The sequence below is a fragment of the Callorhinchus milii genome, unplaced genomic scaffold (genome assembly GCF_018977255.1).
Source record: "Callorhinchus milii isolate IMCB2004 unplaced genomic scaffold, IMCB_Cmil_1.0 Scaffold13, whole genome shotgun sequence".
In the NCBI taxonomy this organism is placed as follows: Eukaryota; Metazoa; Chordata; class Chondrichthyes; order Chimaeriformes; family Callorhinchidae; genus Callorhinchus; species Callorhinchus milii.
In genome coordinates, this window is record NW_024704754.1 from 3406848 (window position 1) to 3431935 (window position 25088).

The 25088-nt window shown below is 40.3% G+C and overlaps 1 protein-coding gene across 1 annotated transcript in view; it reads left to right on the forward strand.

The window, feature by feature from the left end:
• Nucleotides 1-25088, forward strand: part of LOC103183744 (follistatin-related protein 5) — a 108777-nt gene that overhangs the window by 62955 nt on the left and 20734 nt on the right. Inside the window, exon 5 of the mRNA XM_007901388.2 lies at nt 21263-21429. Coding sequence (XP_007899579.2) covers nt 21263-21429 — 167 coding nt within the window. The remainder of the gene's footprint in view (nt 1-21262; nt 21430-25088) is intronic.

Consider the following 25088-nt stretch of genomic DNA (forward strand, 5'->3'; position numbering starts at 1 on the left):
AACTTTCACAGTAAAACTAATTGGACATATCAACTTGATTACAAATAAAACATAGAAACATTGTAATCGGTAACCTTCACTCTATTACGAGACTCCTTAGTGTGAGTATGTCTGCGAATTGGATGGGGAACTGATTGGTCCTCTGGGTGTTGCTCAATTGTTGTGTGGCATTGCAGTTTAGATGGTGTCAGTGAAAATTTGCACGTCTAAGACTTTTTCTCACCTCAAAGTCTTCGGTGGAAGTTTACAGCTCTTTGAAGGGTGATAGAAATCTGTATAACACACCAAATGTAGGACATAAACATTCCAAAGCAGCAATGCTAAGAAACTGACCATTAATTTCGCAGTTGGACACATTCTGATTTTGCACGATTGCTTAACTAAAGGCCCCTAAAAAACATCATCACTCCCCTCCTCAAAAATCCCTATCCTTCTATTGCCCTCTTCCTCACGTGAATGTCTAGCTCCCTCTTGAATGCATGTGTACTATCCGATTCAACCGTATTATCTGGTTCCACAATCTCGCTACCCTGTGCGTGCTCATAAATAGTTTGTCATAAATTCTGTTTGATCCTCTGGAAGCTATCTTCTCTTTTTGATCCCCGAGTTGTTGAAGTCTACTTTTTGTAGCCTTCCTTCTGTAGGGAAGTACTGTACATTTGCCTCTGCTCACCACCTTACCGAATCTACTAGAATAGCCTGAGATGAAGTGAACTCACTTGAGAGTAAACATACCTACCTGAGAGCAGGAGATCTGAGCAGATCTTCCGCTGCAGAAATTATATTATTCAGCTGTAAAACAATGGGCACATTTGGAGTGATTCACAGTCACCAGCTGTGTACAGCTTTCTTCTAGTGTAGAGAGCATGGAGTCCTGTAGCTCGCAAACGAGACGACCTGGGTTTGATTCCCGGCAGGGCAAAACTTCGGGCAAATTACCGAGCAATAAGTAGGAACCCAGTTGTTGGTCAATTGGCGGATCGCTTTTCTGGGAGTAATAATACCGTCCAAAAAAAAATAATAATTTGGTACTTAATCCACGACTGTTTATGGTTCACTGCTGCGTGCATTTGCCCGCAATATATACAGTACAATTCACTTTACAGTATATTCTGTGACGCGCTTTGAGACGTCTCGAAGACGTGATAAGGCGCTATATCAAATGCAAGGATTATTATTATTAGTATTAGAGCTTTGTTTTCAAAATAATAGTAAACTTGGTGTGGATGACTCCAGCATCCTAAAACTAGCCACAACAACAACAACACCTTGCATTTATGTAGCATCCTCCATAAGGAGTAGTGTCCCGCAGGACGTGCTAAGAATAGCGAATGAACCTTTTCACAAGTAAAATCTGGGACAGATGATGAACAATAAAGTTTATCTCCCATGAAGGTCTTTTAACAAATTTGACATAGATAGCACTTAAACGCTAATTAATTCACAATGTTTTTGCTGAAGATGAACAGCCTATTTATTTAAAGGACAAAAACTGACCTTTAGTATCCCAACTAAGTATTGGCGTTAGTTGTGGAGACCTGTAGCTCAATGGTTAGAGCACTCGCTTTGCAAGCGAGAGACCTGGGTTTAATTCCAGGCAGGTCAGGGCGAAACCTTGGGCAAGTTTCCTTACTCCACACACAACCCTAATAATAATCCCTCCAAAACCCCAAACAATAATAAATTGGTCATTTTCAATCCACGACTGTTTGTGGGACATTGCTGTGCGCAATTGGCTGCTGCGTTCGCCCACAAATATACAGTCAACTCACTTTACGGTGTGTTCTGTGAAGCGCTTTGGGACGTCCTCCCGACGTGAAAAGCGCTATATCAAATGCAAGGATTATTATTATTATAGTTACGATAGGAAAGGCTGAAACTTCCACGTAGGTGGGTTGCCACTAAATATGGTGATTACTGTGAATGACTTTCTGCCCTTTTCTGTTCCCAGTTGAGAAGTCAACCTGGGCTCAGTTGGTAGTATTCTCTCCTCCGAGTCAGAGGTTATGGGTTCAGGCCCATATTGGGACTTTGAACTCATATGGTCTAGGCTGACACTCTTTGTTGGAGGCACTATACTTCGGATGAAATGCTAATGCCTGTTTAGGTGGATGTTAAAAATCCCATGGCACTATTTGAGAAGAGAAGGAAGTTTTAGCTGGTCATTTTCTTCTTATTATTATTATGGAGCCCTACAGTGTGACAGAACCGAAATAGTGTCATTGACTCGAGACAATATATAATTTTCTGTAGTGGAGAGTAGTTAGTGGGGTAGCTACCTTCTATAGCTCGCATTAAGCTTTTTCGTTTAATATTCACTTAATTTATCACTGACAATTTTCAGGCATGGCACTGCCAATGAATAGCGGATGAATTAACTCTCACATTAAAATAAGATTGCCTTTCTTTCAATGTAGTAAAAACACACACAGGATCTCAACAGCTTATAATGCACTTCAGATACACCCAAAAGTATTTTTTTATTTAAAGTTCAATTATTTTCAGACTGCTCTCATATCCTTACCATTAAGCGCTCTGGGAAACTACCTCACGTGAAGGGTGCTAAATAAATGCAAGTTGTTGTTGTTGCCATTGATCTGTTAAAAAGTGGCTGAGCTGGTTAGTGTGACTGTATCATTTAGCTCATTGTTTCTCTTATCTTTGGGGACAGGATTTAGTAATAAACTTTGCATTTGATATAGCGCCTTATCACGTTATTAGGTTTGAATCCAAACCTAATCGGACAAAATGAAAACTTCCTCTTTCTCTGTTGGTTTTAAGGAAACTACTTAGTATGGGTCTAGGACAGTTCCAAGTGGAGGTGGGGGCCATACCATAATACCACTGTAATTCAGGCAATTTGTGCTATAATGAACGCCAGGCACAAACCAGTTCCCTCTCACTCCATGTTACTGTAAGTACAATTATGTTCATGCATTGCATGAAAGACCAAGTTTCTAATGTCAATTGCTATGAAGTACATGTCCTACATTAATTTATAGTTGGTTATAAATATTCTACCAGTAAATTGGAATAAGTTAACAAGCGATAGAATCATCAAAATGTACAAATCGTTCTAATTCTACAGCACTGATTAGTTTTTATTGTGATAAAAACCGTAAAATATATTTATGGTACACTTTTATGATCTTTGTACTTATCTGCTTAGAGCCAGCCTACACGATGGTAACAGTGTGTGAAATTAATAACTTGCACATGATTGACAAAGAAATTATCATTACGTTTTTATATTGACTATTAAACCACACTGAGACATACAATCAGTGCTGAAGAAGTGTAAAAGCTTAATGAGGACAGGAATGTCTAACTGTTCATGATGCATAGAAGATGAAAGCGCCACTAAGAGCTGTAGAGGTCAATGAGACCACAGGAGCAATGAGTCTGTTTTCCTCAAAAAGAGTTTTATTCAGACAATAACACATTGTATTTATATAGTGCCCTTCACGCAGGACAGCATTTTTTGGAGCACTGCAACAATGTACTATTGCCCTCATAATAATAACAATAATAATAATCTTTGCATTTGATACAGCGCCTTATCACAATATACTGTAAAGTGAATTGACTGTCTATATTTTGTGGGCGAAACACAGCATTATGTCATGAAAGGACAATGAATACATTGCCGCAACTGAGATCAGCAAACTCATCAAAGACTTGGGATTGAATCTGGGAGCTTCTAGGTGCGTACAACCGTGTGTCAAATTGCCACCTCAATCTGAAAATAGACTAAGCAATGTGCTGAGTCTTAGGCTCATCTCACCATGGAACATTGTTGAACGTAACGAAGACGCAACAACTTCTTGCTGAAAATGATTAGGTTTTCTGGGCTATTCAATGACCTACTTTCAAAATAAATACAGATTGGAAATATAATAAAAGCCTGGGATTTTGTACATTCAACAACAACTTATAATAATAGTAATAATCCTTGCATTTGATACAGCGCTTTTCACGTCTTCTATCTATTCACGACATCTGTCTCAAAGCGCTTCACAGAATATACTGTGGAGTGAATTGCCTCTACATTTGTGGGTGAAACTTGGCAACCAATTCCGCATAGCAGCGTCCCCAAACAGTCCTGGATTTGAAGCGACAAATTTATTATTTTTTTCTTGAGGGACTATTATATTATGTGGAGGAAGGAAAGTTGCCCGAGGCTTCTCCCTGCCCGGAATGGAACCCAGGTCTCTCGCTTGGGAGGCAAGTGCTCTAACCACTGAGCTACAGGACTTGCATTTATATAGCGCTATCCACGCCGGGTGATGTCCCAGAGCACTTAACAATGGCAATGGCTTAACAATGTTGTTGTTGTTGATTTACATTCAAAGTTCTTTTCTGTCAATTTCTTCCTTTTATATTTTTAGTCCCGAACAAGGTGAAGAATGTCTGCATTGGTGAAGCTACCTTTCCATTTTTAGTCCTCAGTGTAGCACTCAGGTATAGCCAAGTCAGCTGTAGCATCAGTTTGATGCAGAGTTGAGCTCCCTCTACGCTACTTTGGTATCGTGACCTTGTTTCAACCTCAAAAACCTATCCTGTACTGCAACCAGAGTAACACTTCCATTTCCCAGGCCAGCAATCAACATGTTCCGCCTCAATGCGATTGTCGATTTAATGCCAGTTAACGTCAGTTTAAAGCCGTTATCTGTTGTGGATCCATGCCCAGTAGAAGATTAAAACTCCTTGAAACTTATTTCGCATATGATCCTTAGCCACTAGAGAGAGGAAGCTTTCCATTCCATGAAATGAATGGTAGCTCAAGTCCGCGTGATGAAAGGACAGTGTTTTCACACAGTCATCCAATTACCCTCTCAGTTAACAAAGCACCGTTGGTCGAAGTCAAACAATATAATGCTGGTGTTTTGACATTATTTGTGTCGTCATGTTTTGCAATTGAAATAAAGAGACAGGCATCATGCATTTTCTGTTAAGGTAATAATAATCCTTGCATTTGATACAGCGCCTTATCACGTCTTCGAGACGTCTCAAAACGCTTCACAGGATATACTGTAAAGTGAATTGACTGTATATTTTGTGGGCGAAATGCGGCAGCCAATTGCACACAGCAGCGTCCCACAAACAGTCGTGGATTGAGTGACCAAATTACTATTAAATTTTTTTTGAAAGAATTATTACCACCGGAACAGCGATCCTCCTATCGGCTAACAACCGGGTTCCTACTTACTGCTAGGTAAACAGAGGCGTGTGGAGTAAGGAAATTTGCCAAACGTTTTGCCCTGCCGGGAATCGAACCCAGGTCCTCTCGTTTGCGAGGTGAATGCTGTAACCACTGAGCTACAGGTCTCCAGATCAGGAGAGAGCTAATGATAGAAGCTGTAGTATTGGGGGGAGAGAATGAAAGGGAGATAATAATAATAATAATCCTTGCATTTGATATAGCGCGTTTATATTTTATGGAATAAAATATAAATTGCGCACAGCAGTGTCCCGCAAAAACTCGTGGATTGAGTGACAAAATTATTATTGTTTATTTTTCTTGAGGGATTATTATCAGGCGTGTGGAGTAAGGAAACTTGCCCAAGGTTTTGCCCTGCACGGAATCGAACCCAGGTCTTTCGCTTGCAAGGTGATTGTTCTAACCACCGAGTTACAGGACTCCACAGGAGATGAAAGTTGCTAACACACAACAGTAAATAACACACTATATAATGGGCACTGTTTGGATACTTTTATACAGTACAGAAATCTAGCCCTCCCAACTTTAAGACCTGTGACTGAGATTGAACCGTGGTCCTCTTGTACTGCCTTGGCATATCCAACAGTAATGCAAAGCCTATCAACCTCTCTTTGTAAATTCTTGCCTCCTCTGATTCTACAGTACCTACCAACTTGGTCTAAATGAAAAATTTAATTACCTTGTGATTCGAGGACATGAGGGTCCTGATACAGACTTGTGAGGCAGCCCACTTAATACCTCCCCTCATTTTAATCTGGTCGTCCTAACATCTATCCACTGCTTCCTTCCTTTCAGCTAATTTTGAATTCATGTCAGCGTCTTTCCTTGATACCTATTGACCTCAGTTTATGAAAAAAGACTCTCATGTGATGCTGTGTCAGATGCCTTTGAATCTTTAGGTTACACAATGTCATGACAATCCAGTCAATTTGGGATGTCACCTCCTCAAGAAAAGTAATTTGAGGTTTGTCAGGCACGATTTTCTGGTTGCCATTTATACAGAAGTCATCTTTTGTTTTCTTTCTGATGATTGACTCCATCAATTTTCCAATTATTGAGTTCAGGCTAACACGTTTACGGTTACTGGAGTTTTATTATTATATTATTTGGATGTACTCAGAGGCGATGCTGAGGCCCTGAGCTTTACCCGCAGGCTATTGCTCACTCTCCTTCTTGTTCTCATCCCTCTCCTCATCTGTCAGCTCCAGAGTCCCTGAAGCCTCAATCATTGGTTTTATTTAACGAGCCACAGTCTTCCTGAAAGAGTGCTTGGCAAATTTTTTTGAGGAGGGAAATAAGAACAACAAATTATATTTGTTGCACCGCATTTGACATTGGGAGGATATCCCAAGGAGCTGGGGGTTGGGATCAGATGGGGTGGCTGAAGGCACCATCGAAGAGGAAGGTCTTCAGACGGGACTTGAAGGAGGCAAGAGAGGGGGTGAGGTGGAGGGATTTTGGGATAGAGTACCAAAGTGTGGGGGCAGAGACGCTGAATGGCCGACCGCCATTGGTGGGGCGGGAAGTGCGGGGCACCTGAAGCAGGCCGGTGTCCAACAACAAGACAACAACAAGATTCCATTTATAGAGCGCCTTTCACGTCAGGAGGACGTCCCAAGGCGCTGCACAGTTGGGTCATGACCCGAGCAGGGGGAAATGGTCAGGGTGAGGGGAGGGAAGGGAGGGAGAGAGGAGGGGGGAAATGGTCAGGGTGAGGGGAGGGAAGGGAGGGAGCGAGGAGGAGGAAGAGAGTCGAGAGGGGAGCTGAAGGCACGGTCAAAGAGAAAGGTTTTGAGACCGGCCTTGAAGGAGGAAAGGGAGGAAGCAAGGCGAAGGCACTGGGGGATGGAGTTCCAGAGCCTGGGGGCTGAGAGGCTGAAGGCCCGACCACCGATAGTAGGGCGGTTGGGGCGGGGGACGTGGAGCAGACCGGAGCCAGAGGAACGGAGGGTACGGGCAGGTAGGTAGGGGGATAGTAGGTTGGAGAGGTAGGAGGGAGCAAGGCCGTGAATGGCCTTGTAGGTAAGAGCGAGGGTTTTGTACTCGATTCTCTGAGGAATGGGGAGCCAGTGAAGCCGGGTAAGAATGGGGTGTGAGGGTGATAGAGTCACAGAGCCTGGTGCGGGACAGCACGTGAGCTGCAGAGTTATGAATAATCTGCAGATAGTGGAGTGAAGAGTTGGGAAGTCCAGCGAGCAGGCAGTTGGCGTACTCAAGCCGGGACCTAATGAAAATGTGGATCAGGGTCTCAGCGGCCTGCGGTGAGAGCCAATGGTGTAGGCGAGCAATGGTGCGGAGGTGCAGAAAGGCAGACCGAGTCAAGGCGCGAATGTGAGGCTTGAAGGATAACTGAGGGTCGAAAAGGACACAGAGGTTTTGGATTGGCTCGGTGAGGTGAAGAGTGCAGTCATGAATGGTGAACGCAGGAGAAAAGTTCCAGACATTCTTCAGGGATGAATTTTCATTTCATATGCTAATGGCCCTGACATAAAATCAAATTATATTTAAATAAAATATTTAGGCCATTCATTCCTTTATTCAAAGCATTGCACATTCCGTGTTAGCACAAAATATATTACTGTCAAAGAAACACACCACAGTGAAATGAAAAAAAATGATAAACAGCATGAAATCAGAATTTGAATATCATATGCGAAACATTAGAATTCTCAGCGATTTCACCTTACCGAAGCAAATTCAAATTCTGTTATATTTTCCTGTGAGAAAAGACTCCTCCTGGTACAAAAAAAGAGAGGCTATTGCTCGGGGTGTGATTTTTAAATAATGAATTAAAATGTTTGTCTAACGCACTTCAGTGTTTATCTTTCCTTTCAAATAAACCTGCTGACGACACAACAGTTTTATGAGATTTGTGGAAGTCAAGGGGTGCAGTAATGCCGTATAGGGCTGTGATTATTTGGGCCACGGAGAGGTAAAGAGTAATTTTGCATTCTAAACACGAAATGAACATATTGCTATTTTAGCAATCCGCGTACCATGAACACCGCTCTCAAGACTGAAGAGTATTCAATAGTGAACCAATTAAGTTTCTGCACTGGATAGTATTATTATACTCCGATTAATGTTTAGGGCATATCCCCCCTCTTCCCCCATGTCAGTTTTCCTCTCTACTGAAAGTACTGATGTATGTTTGCATACCTTTCCACAGGTGTTGAATGTCCTCTTAATCATCATACATGTGTCTATTCTTCATGTGCAAACCTTTGGCCAGCCTTATGCCAAATAATAATAATAATTTGGTCGCTTCATCCACGACTGCTTGTGGAACGCTGCTGTGCGCAATTGGCTGCCGCGTTTCGCCCACAAAGTATACAGTCAATTCACTTTACATCCTGTGAAGCACTTCGAAACGTCTCAACGATGTGATAAGGCGCTATATCAAAGGCAAGGATTATTATGATTGTTATGATTATTATGATTATTATTATTATGTACGCCTGGAAACATCACAGGCCTGATCCTGTCATCTGCCAATATCCTCACATACAGCCATATACATATATATGTATATATACATATACGTCGATTCATTCCAGCAGGAGTTACTGGTTAGCGGTTTCGGAGAGAGAACACTTGCTGATTTATATCTCTGTAGCCAGGAGAAATTAGGTCAAATTTAACGTCAAATTTAAGCATTGAATCCAGACTGCCCTGAAATGTGAATCCTTTCAAATACAAAATACAGTCATTTCACTTCAGAAATCCTTGAGGTCTTTTGTGACAGTTCAAGAATTTCAACAGCCTTATCTAATAATTGAAAGCTCAGTCAACTTATAAAATTCTACCTTTCGTTTTTGCTTTGTTGGCTTTCATTCCAAATGTGTCACCTATTTATCTCACACTACAGCTCAGAAAACAGCCTGCTTTTTCTCTGACAGTCATGGCTACGGAGCGTTTGCCCGAGAAATTTTAAGAAGTTTGAGTAGGTTCCGAGAGCATTTAGGAATGTGTATCCTGTCAGTTTCATCTTTGCAACATTAGCCTGTCAAATGTGCTGTCATTACAATTTGACTTCACTCTTGGGAAAAATGTAGACATCTAAAAATGTAACCTTTCTGCTCCATGTACACCATAGTGGATACATGCCTTGTGAGGATTTAGCTTAAAAATCTGACTGCTCGTCATCAATTGTTCCGTTATTTCATGTGTTGTAAATCCCTGTTCCATTTGTGACAGTGGTACCCAGATTGGATTTGTCACAAGCTGTTGGTCTGTGACCAATAACTTGTCATCTCTCTCTTCCTCTGATCCATTGTCAGCACCTAGTACTCCCTGCAATCGGTGTTACACACCCTCAATCGAAGACAGAGCCGCCTCTTGCACTTATTATAATAATAATAATAATAATAATAATAATCCTTGCATTTGATAAAGCGCCTTATCCTTGAGACGTTTCAAAGTGCTTCACGGAATATACTGTAAAACAAATTGACTGTATTTTGTGGTCAAAACATGGCAATCAATTGCACACAGCAGCGTCCCAGTCATGGATTGAGTCACCAAGTTATTATTATCATTACTGTATTTTTTTGAAGGGATTATTATCCTTCAAAGTGATCCGCCAATCGTCTAACGACCAGGTTCCTACTTACTGCTAGGTAAACAGAGGAGTGTGGAGTAAGGAAATTTGCCGAAGGTTTCTCCCTGCCCAGGAATCGAACCTGACTGACTAAGCAGTCAGTCACTTGCTGTACACTGCAGTCAGCAAATATGGGTTGTGATCAGAATTTGGCAATGTTACACTACTACTGCTAAAACACCCAGCAAGTCTTGCAATGCTCAACTGGTCTGGAGGAGTCCTGTAGCATATTGGTTAGAGCACTCGTCTCGCAAGCGAAAGGACCCAGGTTCGATTCCATAGCAGACCCCCGCACTTTGGCTCTTGCTGACCTGAGCTCTGAAATACTCTCTGAAATTAGTTAAGCAATTAGTGTATTCCTCTGGAAGACAGGCGTTGTTGTTTAAGCCATGGGCCTTTACAGCAGCCCCAGTGCAACACAGGCTGGGTTTTAGAACTATAGAAATATACAATCCAAATAGGAGACTATTGGCCCTTTTTTCGTGTCAATGGCTGTTTCTCCAAGGTACCATCCATCCTAATCCCAATTCCTTTTTCTTTCGCTAAATACTCTAACACTCTTCCTTTCCTCTGCATGTGCTTGTCCAATCCTTTTTTTTCAAATAGTAGGGCTGAATAGTACCAAGCCTACACAAAACATGATGCAGTTTGCTGCTTTGCAATGGTATTTTGTAAGAACAAGCATCAAAGTAAATAAAGTCATCGCATCAGCTTTTATTGTGCTCTTTGAGTGTAAAGCAAAGGAATATTGGGAGACAAGCTCATAAAGGCATAACGATTAAGGGGTTTATGGACTACATGTCTAAAAGTCAGCAGCAGCAATCCCACTATGCAGCATAGCAGTTACAGTAAATGCATATAAACACAGAAGTCGCTGGGAACACGCAGCAGGTCAGGCAGCATCTATGGAGAGAGGAAAATGAGTTTCAGGTCAATGACCTTTCGTCAAGTACTTTGGTTGAGTAAAGATGCCAATGTTGCTCACAGCTCAAAGGTGTCGATGCTTTGCAACTCTGGCTTACCTGGGCCAGGAATACCAAAGTATAGAGATGAATGGTTCTTGAATCAAGGCGATCTTCTGATGGCCCATCTTCAGAAGAGATGCTGTTTCATGGGGTTGAAGGAGTTGACCACCTGCTTGTACTTCGCATCCTTTCTTGACCAAGAGCATTGGTGATGCTGGTCAACAGCTGGCAGCAGAACCCTGCATGTAGCTGAAAATGCCTGAACTTGGAAATCCAAATTATCTTGTTGATGGCACCTGTCCATCGCTGGCTCCAGGGTTGGTTTGAAGCTGTTGGTTGACATACTGATCAGTGCATAAGTCATACAAGTTCCTGGGAAGGAGCACAGGAATATAGGCAACATTATACAATCATTTCCAAATATAATACAATACGGTTTGCATTTATGTAGCACCTTTCACATTGATAGGATGTTTTGAAGTGCTTAATACTGCTGGCTAGGCACCTGAGCTCGGTTAGGAAGCCGGCTATGCTATGACAAGGAAGTTGACATTAAAACAGTTTCCACATGCAACTCAGGATCTAGCGTTCTTCGGAGTAATTCAAGCAGATACTGACATTGTCAGCTTCAATAATGGTAAGTCTCTGGCTCAATATGTGTTTGCACTTCAATCTCTCGCCATAAAATTCCAAAGCTGACGTGATCTTAAAATATTTGTATGAAGCCTTCTGTTCCGTGTCCTGACACAGTATTTCAAAGCAGCTTCAAGGATACTGCAAATTATGCTTAACCTTCTCCTTTTCTCTGCTTGAAGGAGGAAAGTATAAACTTAAGTTTAAGAACGGTAATGTCTCAAAGTCATTCAAGCCAGTCAATAGACCATTAAGAACGCTGCCTGAATGGCATATCCTTTATTGTCTTTATTGTCCCCTTGGGTTTGAATATTGATCCTTGAACGTGGGACAAATGTGGCGAGTTTGTACTTTCCTGATGTGCGTGTCTATTTGGCCAGATACTTAACAAATCTTGTGTCTCCAGCTCGAAGAATTCTGGAGAGAGAAGGTTAATGTCTCATCTGAAGAACCTCTGTTTAACGTCTCATCTGAATTAAGTGCTCTGGGGCACTATCGTGCATGAGGTGTGCTACATCAATACAAGTTGATGTTGTTGAAGGACAGCATCTTCAAGAATGCAGCATTCTCCCAGCACTGCATTGGAGTGTTAGCATAAACTGAGTTCTGCTTTCTGATGTGGGACAACCTTCTGACTCAGAGGCACGGTAGTGGAGTTACGAATTGCGCGACTGTTAATACAACTAGTGCAGATACATTTAAATGGATTTACTAGGAAATTCAATGGGAATTGGACAGATGTACGACTTGGGCTATTTTATGATTCATACAGATCAGATTTATGCCAGCTTTGGTATATCAACTGAGCCAGGCTGATACACATGATAAATGTGATATTCTATCACAGTAAAAAATGAATTTTGATCCTTAAATGCTGTAAACTATGGAGAACAAAGCTTGAGCAGCTATAACAAATGTCTGAACCCTGAGTAAAATATCCTGGCAGATTAGTGGTGCAATGGATAATACAGGCACCAGTAATAATCTAGATGAAATGATCCAGAAGCGTTAGGTTTACATAAAGTACACAAATGATAACAAATAAATATTATTTATGAATCCATTGCTGAGATTCAGATGACCATGTAAACTGTTTTGTTTTGCAGCTTCTAACGTGAGCTGTGTTATTCATTTTAAGAGATTTGATTCTGCCAGTAATTCCCTTGTGTTGGTCTGTAAGGATCATGAAATTGAGTATTCACAATGAATTATACTGACAAATGGATTGACAATGACTTATTTTATGAATGATCCCTTACTCTGACAAAGTAATCATAATTATATGAGTGATTGAAAAGGTTCTCAGGGTGGTGTGTCCCTTCACCTCATGAGCCCAGAGTAAGAGCATTAAATCTATATTCCTCAATGATCTGTTTGCTCTCCATGCTTTTGCAAATTTGCTGCCATTAATTCATCTTCCATTTCATCGTGAATTCGATGCACATCAGTGACCTACAATGCTCCCTTTATTTTTTTAAATATATTTGCTATTTAAACTTTTATTTTAATTTCTTTTTGTCTCACGAATAATTACTGTATTAAAACAAAAAAAATCCACCCACTCATATTGCCTCCGAGATGCTGTAGGCAAATGGAAGTTATCATAAAAAGTGATGGATTATATCTGAAAGCAGCAAGTTATATAATTCCATCACCTCATGGAAAATCATCTCAAAGTTGTGCATTTAGATGTGCATTGAGAAACCATTGCACTTTCAAAAACACAGTCAGTACTTTTTACAGTAAATCCTTTGAAGCAGTTTGAGGCAATTTGGTGACGTGATAAGGCTCTTATCAATTTAAGGATTCTTTTTATTATTTTCACCCGAGTGCTATTTGAGCCTCAGTGAGAATGCATTTCCTACATTAATGTACATTATGCAAAGCGATAATAAATACGTTAGTAAAATGGGTGTGTATCCATGATCTGCAAGACTGCTTAAATTATTACTGCTTTCAGCAGATTAAATGGATTCCATAATGTATGTTACAGAGCAAACGAAACACATTTGAATGTGAAGGTATAGCGTTTTTGCAGTTAAAATTAGTCTCATAAAGGGATGGTTCTCAGTACCTGAGCTGCTTTGTCCTGGGTTTGTGGATTACAGAGAATTAAGGTGTTTATGTAGCCAAAATGTGCATTTCTGAAATTCACCTCTTCTGTCAAAACATTCATATCTTTGTTTTAAATAGTGATTGGAACATGCACTTGTAACTCCAATCTGCACGGCGGGGGAAAAAAAATTCCTAGCTGGATTCCTTTGCAATTCAGTGTGTGTGTGTGTACAAGGCAGGAGGATCTCAGCTTTCCAGACAGTCAGGGATTTTTGGAACCAAGCTGAGAGTTGGGATCAACAGGGGTGGAGGGCAGGAGTGTTGGGGTTGGAGGGTAGCTGAAGGCACGGTCGAAGAGTAAAGTCTTTAACCGGGACATGAAGGAGACGAGAGAGGGGATGAGGGGGAGGGATTGCGGTATAGAGCTCCAGAGTGTGATCCATCTAGTCTACTCAAAAGATTATTCCTAAAATTACTACGATGTATCTCTGTATCCAATGACCTTAAGTATTTCTTATTTATAGTACACTGACTATATTCTTTTTGAAATTCTTTGTAGTTTTTCTTATTATCCTTTTATCAAAAGCGTTCCCCTTTGCATTTCCTAGTCTCTTTTGTTCACAAGATTATTTTTTGTCAAATGAATCCAATGTCCTAAGCCACAGCTACGCTTCCTGCCTAAATGTTCAATCATTAATTACCTCCCAGTTAAAGAAAAACATCCTGGTATCTGTCCTCAAATTGCCCTTTGCAATTCTAAACCTCTATTGTTTTGTTCTACCATCTTGGTGAATCCTAAGGGTGCTGGGTTTACTTCTGGGTTTACTGCTACTTTAGTTCTGAGTTTAAAGTTTCAATCCCATTTAAAATTTTAAATAACCCTCTGAGAAATCTTCTCTCAAGACTGGAGAGCCCTAACTTGCCTAATTGTTGCTCATGGCTCATTCCTGTCAACAGTGGGAATCATCCTCATTGCGCACCAGCTCTACAGCAACTGGCAGCGATAAGCAATGGGAAATAATGTGGGCGAAACACGGCATTAACATTAATAGGTGGTCAAATGACCAGTATAAATGTACTCCTTCCATTTTGACTGGGCTACCATTAATACCGAGGTTGCCACCATCATTCTCAACAGGGTTGCGTATGTTTGACAATGATGAAAAGAGTGTTTTACAAGACTGAACAAGAAGAGTATTATAAACCCGAGTTGTGTTTGATGCACAATGTGTGAGCTTTTACAGTCTCATTCTATACTTGATGTTAGAAATGTTTCTGGAAAGTAATTATTTTTACCCACAAGTAAGACACGTAAACTAACATAATTTTGAGTAACTGTCAACACTCAACCTCTTATCTTAATTAATATTTTGTTCTGACTTCACCATGTCATTTTCTCAAAAGTATTGCTAATTTTACTCAGAAAGCATTAGACCCACAAGCATGACTGCCCTTTTTTAAACTTCATCCCCAGAGAAAAGAAAAGGAACCACCTCTAAAAGCAGTTGTGTGGAAATTTTTGGAGTATGGTTTGGAGAGAAGACGTCTAAAGAATATTAGTCAAACTCCTTTACAGGCTGGACCAAAAGCGATACGATATTCAGTTTTTCTTTCCATCGCTCTAGATATATTTCTCTCTTTAACTCTACCTTTTCCAAGTCAGGAAGAAATTCTGCAGAATGCTTGCTTAACGCTGGGGGGGGTGGGTGGGTGGTGGGAGTTGACCATACGGACGGTCGAAGGGGAAGGTCTTCAGGCGTGACTTTAAGATGGGAAGAATGGGACACGGTGGAGGGATAGAGGAAGAGTGTTCCAGAGTTTCGGGGCCTAGTATCTGAAAGCGACTTCACTTCACAAACAGGCAGGAAGTGAATGACCAATTTTAACTGGGGGGTTGTTGTCCGAGACACTGAGAGACACCAACTCTTTTCGAGTAGAACCACGGGATCTTTAATGTTCACCTGAACAGACAAACGGGAGCTTGGTTTTACGTCTCATCTGAATGGCACACCTCTAACAAAGCAGGAACCACCCCAGCAATGCTGACCTCTATAGTAATAGAAATGTATTCTAGGAAGGAGGACTTCTATTGCGAGCGTGTGATTTTTTTTCTGCTGGGTGAGATTGACAGTTTTGTGCTGTGAGTTTGAAATCCCGATATGGGGCTTGATCCTACAACTTCGAAGAGTGCTACCAACCGAGCCAGACTGACACTCCTAAGATTATATTCATTATTGGGTGTTATATTTAGTATTTGGCATTATAGATACTATAAGATGTTATATTCATTATAGGATATGGTATTTACTAAGTGCTGCGTTATTCCCTGTTGGGAAAACAAATAAATTAGGAACAACACCCAGACAATTTGAATGTTCTCACTGTTAAGATCATTTTGTAAACACTCTTGGATTTATGTTGCAGGTTTCTTTTGTTAATAATAATAATAATAATAATCCTTGCATTTCATATAGCACCTTATCGTGTCTTCGAGACGTCTCATAGCGCTTCACAGATTACCCTCTTCATTAGGTTGCATCAGGATCTAATCTCATGGGTCTGCCTTTGTTGTGATTTTCAGTTAGGAGCTATTTTATTGTAATTGGACATTAATTGTACTAAAATGAGTTACCATTGGGAGGAAAGATTGCAAATTAATTACGTTAGAGGTTTTATGTTGCTCTGAAATAAAATAAATCTTCTTAATTCCATGAAAACGCATGAAATAAATGACTCCAAGAAACTAGTAAATGACATGTTATTGCTTACAATTCCTATAGCACGTCTCCCCAGGCTGTTTACATGATTTAAGCATTTACAATACAAATAAGATTTATCCAGATTATTTCTTAGGTTTAATTGTTCCTGTTTAATTTTGTGGTGGTGCATTTTGTTCACAGCAGATTGATTTCAAATAAAGGCTCAGAGTAGAAACTGATAACTTCCAGGCATTTACACCTTCTAGTTTTCGGGACATTAAAATACAGAGATGAATCAGACGTTAATCCCTCTGCCTTGCCCCTTCCTCCCCCATCTTCGAGTCGCCCCTGAATTCCTTCCTATTCGACCGTGCCTATGATCACCTACCCCTCCCTCAGGCTCGGTGTCATGCTCCGCCACTGGCAAGCGCTCTGGGATACTATATAAATGCGTGAGGGACGCTATATAAATGCAAGTTGTTGTTGTTAAACCGAGGTCCCGCTTGTATGTTTAGGTGGAATTTAAGATCCTGTGGCACTTCGAAAAGAGAAAGGAGTCCAGGCCAACAATTTCCCCCAAATAATATTTGTCCCTCACTTCATGGCTATTTGTTGGACATTGCTGTGCGCAAAATCGGAGGCACATTTTCCTACAAAATACACAATCTCCCCTTTTGCAATATATCCTGTGAAGCACTTTGAGACATGAATGGCACTATACCAAATGCTAAGATTTTGATACAATACTCATTCTTCATGGCTTGCTCTCAAACAGAGACAACAGTAAACTCCTCACAACTTGTCACTGCAAGAAACAAGGAACTGAGTGATGAGTTCTCCAGAGTGTTGAGTTAGGCATATGTATAAATGCGGGGCCGGGATATTGACAGCATGATGACTTAAGTGGTCGTGACAAGGTCGAGTTATCAGGGGTACTGTCTTGCCATCTCTGCAATAGAGCCTGGCTGCTGGTGCTGAGGGATTGTGATCTATATGAAGAGCAGGCGAGCAGGGATCATTTGTGGGGATATGGGTATGATCAAGTACTGTTACGGGACCTTCTTTCTGGAGATGAAGTAAATGAATTTGAGTCTATGGTAGGCTGGAATATAGATCCCAACGGCCTTTTTTCATTTCAGTCCTGCAGAATCTGCGGAGACACTACTTCGGTGAGCGAGCAGTAAACTTATGGAACAGGCTCCCTAGGGAGACAGACGGTGGAAGCAGAAAATGTCATTTGTTTCAAGAACAAATGAGATCGATTTCCGCTAAAAAATAATATCTCGGGATGCAGTGTATAGTTTGGGACACAACATGTCAAGCGACTGCCAGGATGTTGGAAGGCGAACTAGCTTAGTCTACTTTCGCCCAGCAAGTTCTTAGCTTCTTATGCTTCTTCGTAAGGGCTCCGGGACGCTAGCCCGGACAAAGGGGGGCTGTATAATTGCAAGTTTTCATGATAATTTTGTGACAAATCACTGGAAGACATTTCCCCTTTAAACAGGAGTTGTTTGGAGTTTGAAATTTGAAGTTTTCGGTGAAAGCAAATCACAAACTAATGGAGAGTGTGTCGCGAGCTTATTATTGGCCATCAAATGGTTACAGATTAGTTTGACAGGGAAAGAAATGGTGGCTTGTGGGCAGCATGGTGGCTGTTAAGTTAAGCTTTGTGGTTTTTATTTCTGCGTGTGGCAAATCAATGCTCTTCGCTCCACCACAGGCCTGTTTCTTGATGATCCAAGCAATGACCTCAATTATAAAAGTCCTTATCCCAGAATTAAATAGTGCCCGTAGCAGGCTTCAGATCACAGCAGCAGCATGACTGCAGTGCTAAAATAGCATGGCAACTGCTTAGATTAATGCTGAATTCAGATAGGGTTTGCTTGGCGGCTGCAACTCTGCAAATGGGTGTGTGAGGCAGAAGAGGAAAGTCCGCAATAAGCCTGTTTGACGCTGGAATCGCCTTTATGAGTAGCACTATTAATTCGCTTTAATTAAGCGAATCACTTCTTCCATATCTCATTAATGCAAACTTCAGGGCTTACAAAGAGGTGTTTCTCCTTATCGTCTGCTGTGGCTGTGTTTCCGGAAATGTGGTATATTTCATTTAGGGAGAGACCAGCTTGAATAATGACTACAAGTCAGATATTGGAATCTGGTGGGGGAGAGATAGTGCGCGCGCGTGTGTGTGTGTAGTGTAGTGTGTGATAGTTTTTGAGTTGGAAAGTATAGAAGGAATATTTCAGACTGTGTTTCCAAATTTCAATAGCCAATCCTTTCTGGTAGACACAGAAGAATATCAACCCAAATCCCTGCTGTATGATTACTTCCATGTTTATAAAACAATATGTCTTATCTAAGGTAGGTATTCTGTCTCTTCTGCAATGCTCTTAGCCAGTAGGTCCACCTTACGACAACAGGTTGTTCAAATTAATGATGTAATGATGTAGCACTTGCTTGGAATCGTTTCTTATACTTTGAGAGTACAGCAATCAAACCATCCAACAGTGAGGAGTGACATTCATTATGCCATCTTTGTCAGAGTAAATGAGGAATAAAACTTTCCTTTGTGTGTGTGTGTGTGCGTGTGTGTGTGTGTGTGTGTGAGCTCGCCCGCAAGCAATTATGTATGAAGTGAATCAAAGATAATCAGCAACAGCATAGTCGTAGTGGAATCGATGCAACAAAGATGTTCCATGTATGTATGTATATATGTATGTTGAAAACACACTCAATTCGAATTTGCAAAATAATTTGGTGATTTTTCAAATAATAATAATAAATAGTAATAATATTTACAAAATAATTTGGTAGTTTTTCAAATTGAACTTCGTAAACAAACCATTGATGCTTGTAGGGTTTCATGTGCAAGTTACTAGACACTCATTTGCCTAGAAAGAGAGAAGAGACATCATGAGTTTTATTCATTTAAATGTATGGAAAACATTCCAAGCTCCAGAAATGAAATAATTCCATCTATAACTTTGAATGAAGGGATCAGATTTGTTCACTGCTGAAATCTTTAAATCTATGTCATCCAAGTCGTATTTATTGCTGATGAGATCTTGATTTATTACATAACTATTTTGAATTTGCATATTCCATAAATCCTGACATTAATTCAGTTAAATGGTAATTTTGATTTCCCGAATTAATTAAAGCTGTAGGCAGATTTACATACACCATGATTCCTTTACTTGTACGTATGCACAATTACTGAAGTGCAAAGATATTGGCTTGGTGAGACTAGTATAGTGAGAGATTAATTATTAGCTATAGAAGCAAATATAAGAGCAATATTTCTGCCAAAATTAATTAATTATCGCCCTTTGCAAGCTATGTTTGTTGAAACCTTGGCAAATGTTGGCTTTCAAGTCAAGAAAGTGTCCCAAAGCGCTTCACAAGATATACCGTAAAGTTCAGTGCCTATGTGTTTTGTTAAAACACAGTTATTTCGACGACAAAATGTATAGTCAATCCACTTCACAGTATATCCTGTGAAGCGCTTTGAGATGTCTCAACGACTTGATAAGGCTCTGTATCAAATGCAAGGATTAATATTATCTTATTGTAAATGCCATTCAGAATTAGTGCAAGACTTGATGAAATCACCGGGTCCTCTTTGATATCTTCAACGCTGTTTAAATTTGAATGATTTACAATTCAGATCTGTTATGAACCGCAATCATAATGCAAACACTGATGGCATATTATCGGATGACTCTGAAGGTCCCCTTTGGAAATCTTCTTAATTCTTTTCTTTTTTCTTCTGATAATAAATGAGAGTTCTCACTAGTCCACTGTAAGATAAAAGTTCTTTCCATTAGGTCGTAAAAGAAGATTGAGAATTTCAGTTGATCTGATCCAGGCTGAATCTCGACACGATACAACATGTTCTTTTCAATCAAAGGATATTGCTATATTCTGACAATTAGCTGTAGATCTTACATAATATTGCAGACTTCAGAGAAATTAATTTCTATTAAATTCTACTTGTTACAGAGTATTGACTTCAAAACACTTATTATTTTACAGCTGCAGTTCATTAACATGTAATAATATAATAAATAATAATCCTTGCAGTTGATACAGTGCTTTTCAAGTCAGGAGGATGTATCAAAGTGCTTCACAGAACTTACTGCCACAGCCATGAAGTGAATGGTTCATTTTATCTGGGGTATAGTTGAACAGGATACTGGGAGAAAATCACTTTTCTTTTTAAGTAATGTCATCGGATTCTTAACGTCCATCTCAACAGGCAGACAGGACCTTGGGTTTGTTATCTCATATGAAGAACAGCAGCTGCAGCAATCCTCTTACACCTTAGCACCTCACTACCTCTCTGACCTGCTCATCCCTCGATCTGGTCACAGCCCAAATGCCTACCTCAATCCTTCCAATCTATATTTAAATCCCACCCTAAGACTTATTTCTTCGACCGCACCTATGGTCACCTCCTTTTCCCCAATCTCCCTTGCTCGGCATCCAACCCCATCACTGTATAGGGATCCATTATGTTATCCTGCATTAAGATTGCTACATCAGTGAAAATTGTTAAATATTACTTTATAGAAGTACGTTTGGGGGTGAATTCAAGTTCAGACAAGGATAATGGAATATTATCTCTAAGGTACAATCAGTTGACCGCAGGCTCATCCCAGTTCCAAACTGAAAGCAGATCCACAAGCACAAAAGTAGATTTCCACAAAAGTTGGAACATTTTGATATCAAATTACTGGCATCGATTACAAGAAGACTTGGTGCAAAAATGGTGGATCTATTAGCGAGCAGTAACTGCTATTTTGTAAGATGAAGAGAAAGAAAAGGATTGTTTCAGTCGTGAACCAGCTCAACCACTCCGTAGAACCTCCGAGACTCAGCCCAGCGTGAAGAGTGCTATTTAAATGCAAGCTGTTGTTGTTGTTGTTTCTATAGTGGACCAGTGAACTGGTGTGTGCAAATGACAATGGAGTCTTTGTACTCCATACCAGAGATTTCAGTACTATTTTTTAATCAGTTACTTTGAGGATGTCTGTATTTTATGTGACAAATGTTGAATTCATTGATATTTCAATGTGATTTCTTCCAGAGGTTATTGAACTGAGCCTCCGTGAAGATCAGAAAGTCAGTGTGACCACAGTAACTGTGGGTCTGAGTGCCGTCTTATCTTGTGCCATTCAAGGTAACTTGAGACCACCGATCATCTGGAAACGCAATGGAATCATATTAAACTTCTTGGATCTGGAAGATATTAATGTAAGTGAAATCATCTAATGGGACCATGTTCTGGAATTTAGTTGCCTGTTGTTAAATAATCCTTACATTTGATACAGCGCCTTATCACATCTTCGAGACGTCTCAAAGCGCTTCACAGAATATGCTGTAAAGTGAATTTACTGTATATTTTGTGGGTGAAACGTGCACAGCAGCGTCCCGTAAACAGTCGTGCATTGAAGTGACCAATTTATTATTATTTTTTTAAAAACATTTTGAAGAAATTTCAACACACAGGAAAATACATATTGAAGACTGGGGGAGGTTAAATGATGTATAATTAGAAACACGTACTTACATTTTCAATGCCCTCTGTGATTTTCGGTACAGCACTTGAAAAAGAATTTGAAAAAGATTTAGAGAACAAACATTCCACATCAAATAACTCGAGTCTATGTAGAAACTCGTACAGCTGAACATGTGTTTTTATAAAACGATGGGGTATAGAAAGATACGATTCATATCATTAAATGATTAAGAAGCGCATTTAAGAATTTTTAAAATTCAAACCAAAGAACCGACTGGAAAATGACTTGAATCCTCTGTTTGGAGAGCGTCTTTTCTGGTTTCTGTTTTATTTTAACTCTCTGAAAACCGTTCTTTTCTTTCAGGATTATGTTATCCTCAATAGTAATAATAGCAATCCCAGCATTTGATATATTGTCTTATCGTGTCGTCAAGACATCTAAAGCACGTTACAGTATTTACAGACTATAATCCGCAGGCAAAACTGGTTCCCGATTTGGGCTTAGGAATGTCCCACAAAACAGTGATAAAGTCAATGACATTTGCTTCTGTAAGGACACACAGGACCAGAAATTGTGGAGACAAATGCTGAAAGAGTTCAAGTAAAAACAGAAGTCGCTGAGAACACGCAGCAGGTCAGGCAGCATCTATGGAGAGAGAGGAAAATGAGTTAACGTTTCAGGTTGATGACCTTTCGTCAGAACTGGGGGATGTTGGAAGGGAGCAGATTATAAGGACAAACAGAGAAAAGGGGCGGGGAAAGAAAGGCAAAGGAAAGTTTAGGTGGAGGTCACAAGATGATGAGATCAGAGTTGTTGATGGTGCAAGACAAAAGAAGGCAATAGCGGGAGATTATAGAAAGAAAAGTTGCTGAAAGAGTTAATGTCAGTTTGGGGGGTGGGGGATGGTTTGTGCTGGTTCAGTTCATTTGCTGGTTCATTCTGGGGGAGGTGTAATTTGCTACAGATGGGTGGCAAATGGGTGGCCATTCACAGTCCTCCAATGCAAAGAGTGCCGTGACAGCGTACCTAGTAAATTTTACAAGGTTGTGACATAATAATGATAATCATCGATCCTTACGTTTGGTTTTGTGCCTTTCACATCGGGAGGACGCCCGAAATACCTGCACTTTGAAGTGAGACAAAAGCAGAGTAGACTTGAAGCAGAGTGGTGAAAGTTGGGGTCTGTCACAGAGTTAGGTCTGAGGAGGTGTAAACGCAACAATTTATTAGACTCAATGAGCGGAGGAAGAGCTGATGTCCATTTTGTGCATGATTTGAGGCAAAGAAGTCCAGGACCTCTTCGCACTTGGCATTTGATGTGAGGAGGGAGTGGGCTTGAGGGGGTGCACGGAGAAAGGTGATGGACAGTGAAAAACAGCGTCTTTGTTTGCCTCCAGCATGACTATTCCTGTGACGTGGGAGATTTTTGCCTCTTCGAGGACTGGGAGCAGATCAACACATATGTGAAGCGTGCTCAAATGCAGGCGCTCAAACTCAAAATGTTGCTGAGCTTCAGGAGCAGTTGGGAACACTCCCATCACATCCGAGCCATTCCAGAAATGAAAGCACCATCAGAAATGGATCACTCTCAACCCAAATATCTTTGTCTGGGAATAATAATAATAATAATAATGATCCTTGCATTTGATATAGAGCCTTATCACATCATTGAGACATCTCAAAGAACTTCGCAGAATATATTGGAAAGTGGATTGACTGTGTATTTGTGGGCAATTGCACACAGCAGTATCTCACAAACAGTTGTGGATTGAGTGATCAATTACATTTTTTTGGAGGAAAGAGACTATTACCCCTGGAATGCAATCCACCAATTGACTAACAACCGGCTTCCCACTTACTGCTAGATAGATAGAAGCGTGTGGAGTAAGGAAACTTGCCCAAGTTTTTGCCCTGCCCCGGATTTGAACCCGGGTCCTTACACTTGGAGCATCGTGGTTAGCGCTAGGTATGTTTTATTACCTTCAGAAGCCATGCTAACCAGCTACACTTCATTATCTTGCATATATTATTATACATACTTCCAGCTTTGTCTTATCCCACGCAGCTGCTCTGAACAGGCCATGGTAGTTTGCACACAATTCATGGGGGTCAATAAAACTTTATTAGACATCACATTTGACCAGACCAAGCAAATGCCGAAGGCAAAAGTGCAGAAAGAAAATTGTTAGGAGATAGATAAAACTTGCCTGCACAAATATTATATGAGGCGTACATGAAAGTCTCTTTCTCTGGTCAGACGAGTGTCTGACACATATGGAAACCCATCACCAGGTTTAAGAGTATCCAAACAAACTGAGAGTTTACATGAAAGGAGGCCATTCGACCCATCTAGTCCAGTATTTATACTCCACATGAGTCTCCACCCATTCCTTGCTCCCTCCAATACCCTTCTATTCTCATCTCCCTCACATGTCTCTAAGTTCTATACCCCTCACCTATCCAGCCTATATGACTGCACCACATGGGATACACGTGCATTGATCCATCTGAAGATTTATGAATGCTTTTTTTTTATTGAAACAGGAATACTGATGGTCAAGATTGTAGCGCTGTGCAACTGACTAGAAGGAATGACTTAAACCTGAATCTAACCAGCTTGGCCATCAGTGTTAAGTGCTTTGATACATATTCCCAATGTGAAAAGTTCCATATAAATATGAATTGTATTATAATGTTTCTAACCCATCTACTTTAGGAGTCCTTGATGGTGACAATACATATCCAAAATGGAAATGTGTTCCAATTGCCCAGAACTGATATCAATCAACATTTAAAAGACTCCTATTTCATTGAGAGAAAATAATCTTAGTTTTATTTATATGTGCCACTGCTATGAATCAACGTTTCCAAGCTTTGGAATAAACCACTCTCTCGAAATGTAATTTAAAAGTCATGAAGGAGATTTATATGTCCATTTATGATGTGTGATCAAATTCAAAAAAGAATAATATTTAATTCTACATTTCTGTCATTCCTACCTTAATTAGCATAGATATGCCTGGAACTCACTTTATTCACTTGGCACTTCTGAAACAGTCACTGTATATCAAAGTAATTGATTATTTTAGAATAATTAAGTACCATGACTACAAGACTTTATGAAATTTTAATTAATCTCCCTGAAGCTGTACAGGGTTTTTGAATTATAACTCATTTCTTTTTTTTCCTGTATCCATATCTCTGTTTCTATATTTATTTGTCAAGATAAAATAATAGGATCACAGGCATTAATTAAGTCATTGGCCACAATTATTCCCCTCTCCGTCCCCAGCCATGTGTTGCAGTGTCACCATGGCATTGAAATGCCTCACCTCGCAAGTGAGAGGACCTGTGTTCGATTCCCGGGCAGGGCGAGACGTTGGGCAAGTTTCC